Source organism: Pinus tabuliformis, chromosome Q (assembly GCF_031772625.1).
Source record: "Pinus tabuliformis cultivar Carrire ecotype Pingquan chromosome Q, CPIR1, whole genome shotgun sequence".
Taxonomy (NCBI): Eukaryota; Viridiplantae; Streptophyta; class Pinopsida; order Pinales; family Pinaceae; genus Pinus; species Pinus tabuliformis.
In genome coordinates this window covers 984998063-985001244 of record NC_142296.1, presented here as the reverse complement: position 1 = coordinate 985001244, position 3182 = coordinate 984998063, and the positions used below count along the sequence as shown (strand labels likewise).

The following is a 3182-nucleotide window of genomic DNA, read 5'->3' as shown; positions in this document are numbered from 1 at the left end:
TCATCTAAACAGTAGATGAAATAATATCAGTATTGCTTTGAAGTTTTGTCGAAGGATTATGCCCAGCATCATGCTTGGACACATTTCATGTCCATGACTATTCAAATATCGTCACTAATATTTCAAGAAGCCTTAGAGTTTCGAAAGTAATAGTCCAGAGGTGCCTTTAAAGTTTATATCATAAGAACCAGATCAAAAAGAAACTGAAAAGTCTTTCAGCATTCCATTTCCTAATTTCCAAATAAACTCCCTTATGTTTTAAAATCTCATTCAATTCCAAATGTGTATAGCCCATTCATGCGATACCTGACTCACTCAAGAAGGATCAATGTGTTTGTGTATAGCCCATTCATGCGATACGTGACTCATTCAAGAAGGATCAATCTAACACTGGCACAATCAGCCAAGCTTGAAAGATCAATCAAATGCCACAATATGAATCTCTTTCTATCATCATCTGTATCCTTACTGCTGAATATATTGCTCTCAACACATCTAAACAGTAGATTTAATAGCAGCAATATTGCTTGGAAGTTTATTAATTCTACAGAGGATTATGGCCAGCCTCATGCTTGTGTACATTTTCACGTACATGACTATTCAATTATTGTCATTAATGTTCAACCATTGAAATGGACGTCACAGAGGAGGGAACTCTACACATTAATTCCTCTCTGTTTTGCCTCAAGACATAAACTAAATACAAATTCATATTTCGTGCTGTTCGGGAAAGCCAACACCATGTAGCCACACTGCATTTTCACATCTTCATAATATCCTTGGAGATCAAAAACCAACAAACGTTTTACTTGTTTAAACACATAGTTTTTAAGTTCATCCAAATTATTCTGAAAAATATGCTAAAGTTGGATTATATTGATTAATCTTTAGAAAATATTCTGAAATCTACTAATGAACAGGATAATAACAGCACTGAATAAGTAACACACAGGCCTATTTACTTTAAATAAAAAACAGCTGAAGTGGCACAAGATATGCCTTTGAACTCATAAGAGTTATAAACGCATTAAATAATGGGTTTATTCTAAAAAAAATTAGAGTTGCACCTAAATTCCAACCATTACGCACACAGTTAGCGGTGAGAATTAACATAGGAAGCCAATCAAAAGAGCAATTTCAACGAACCAGTATTCTGAATTAAATGAAACTAAAAAAGAAGCACGTTTGTTTACAACAGTAGACCAGACTATGACTCAATATATGGTGTACTTATTTTCATTATCAATAGGGCTTCACAATTTGGAATTTCCCCATGTAAATGATGTAAGACCTTAGCTGTCTGGTAAGAAACAAGCAGCAATGATTAGAATGATAATTGATGTATACACTGGACAATGGTAGTGAATGTCACAATGAATGGAAAATTAATTGGTATAAAGAAATCTTATGGTGCAGACTAGAGAAGCCAAGAATTAGTGAGCTGGATATGGGGAGTCGGACCAAAACATTTTGCTCTTGTCAAACAGAAACTGGTACAATATCCAATGGTTGAAACAATCTGCGTTGTCTTCAAAATATAACAAGCACTCGCTCCAACACTTCTACCTTGAATGAGCAAACCCCAAACAGCTGTGCAGCCCTGCTGATCTGAACTCTGTCTTCCATTGCCATTACAGAGCACATTTTCTTCTTCACTTTCAGGAGAGATATCTTGATTCAACTTTTGTACAAGAATCACCGCATCAGGAGATATATCTCTCAGAGAATTTCTGATCTTAGACCAATTGTCGACCTTTCCAAACGTATCGGCATAATTCCTGTGTTTCTTCAAACTTGTTGAAGGAGATTTTCTGTCAAATACATAGTGCAGAAAGGGGGCTTCCTGAATATGCTTGACAATCTGGTCGACCAGGCAATAAAACAAAGAGCACAAGTCAGAATTTCAACAGCGGAATATATACAAAAAATGATCATCCTAATTTCTGCCAGAAAAATTGAAAACCGATTAATCAAATTTCATCAGATTCCATCCAAAAATAAAGACACATCAATACACTTGCATAAAAAACGAAAAACCCATCAAGATATTGCATCAAATTCTTCCAAAAGGTATAAAATATTAAGTTTTTATTTATGATTACAAGCGTACCTCTATTACTGAATCTCTCATCCATTCTTCAAGCTTCTCAGAGGCAACTGGTGGACAGGTTTTCATTTCCTCAGCAGAGGTTAACCCATCTACACAGATGGGCAACAGGCTCATTTTGCTGTTTTCCTTTTTCCCTGTTTGAAATCCGGTTGCATTGCTGGTTAAGACGTAGGGTTTGGTGTTTGAAATACCATTCTTACATGAAATTGCAGAGATGGGCACGCTCTTTTTTCCATGAGAAGAGAATCTCACAGGCTTAATCGCAGAACTCTCAATGAAAGCGCAGGCTCCGCCTTGCAGCGCCTTTGTCACCATTGGAACTCTCGCGAGCGTTCTATACTAGGGTTTGCAGATTGGGAAACGTTTTCTGTCTATCCCTAGGTTGTATAGAGGGATTGCAGAAAACCCTAATGGCTAAATTCAACACTAAAATTGAGCCAGGCCAGAATGGTCGATCCACCAGGCGTTCTCTTGGATTTGGGGTTCGTTTTGGAAACCTACCGCCCAAAAGTTTCAGAGACGAATTCGTTCGAACGCAAGGGCCGAAGTCAGGAAACGCTGGCCTAGAAATAGAGATTGTCAGGAAAACATATGACGTGTGCGCCACCTTCTTTGCCACGTCATTTGTTTTGGCACGTGAATTACGCATCCTGCCATCAGCGGCACACGCTCTGCCTCGTTTTTACGCCGCTCTCGTTCGTGTTTTTTACAAGTGGCAGACGACACATGGTCGAAGAATTTGCTGACATGGCTTGCAATGGACGCCTTGTCGGATTAAACTATCCACTTGTCACAAGTTTTATGTGCAAAAATACATTGATTTCTTATTATTATTATTAAATAGAAATAATAATAACAGGTAAAGATGAAGTTTTCTACAGTAAGTCCATGCGTCATTTATTATCAACGACTTTATTTATTATTCAATGAACAAAAATTAAAAATTAAAAATTTAATAATTCGCTATATAACATGATACTTATACCTATCATAACAACATTCTTCAACCTTAAAAATGAGTCAATAATTATGACTCTGACCAAAACAACCTTGATAACGAGTCAATATTATG

The 3182-nt window shown here is 36.8% G+C and overlaps 1 protein-coding gene across 1 annotated transcript; it reads right to left on the bottom strand.

The window, feature by feature from the left end:
• Positions 1-1208: 1208 nt before the first annotated feature.
• Positions 1209-2658, bottom strand: LOC149222771 (uncharacterized). The gene is made up of 2 exons (XM_089383158.1): positions 2111-2658; positions 1209-1861 (listed from the first exon to the last, which is right to left on the bottom strand). Exons 1-2 carry the CDS (start codon positions 2423-2425, stop codon positions 1418-1420), a joined length of 759 nt encoding a protein of 252 aa, XP_089239284.1. The 5' UTR covers positions 2426-2658; the 3' UTR covers positions 1209-1417.
• Positions 2659-3182: the final 524 nt, after the last annotated feature.

Bases quoted from the DNA above. Each gene is read 5' to 3' on its own strand.
- LOC149222771 (XM_089383158.1), bottom strand. From the start codon at position 2,425: ATGGTGACAAAGGCGCTGCAAGGCGGAGCCTGCGCTTTCATTGAGAGT. The intron at 1,862-2,110 runs GTACGCTTGTAA...CTGGTCGACCAG, and splicing joins TGAGAGATTCAGTAATAGAG to ATTGTCAAGCATATTCAGGA.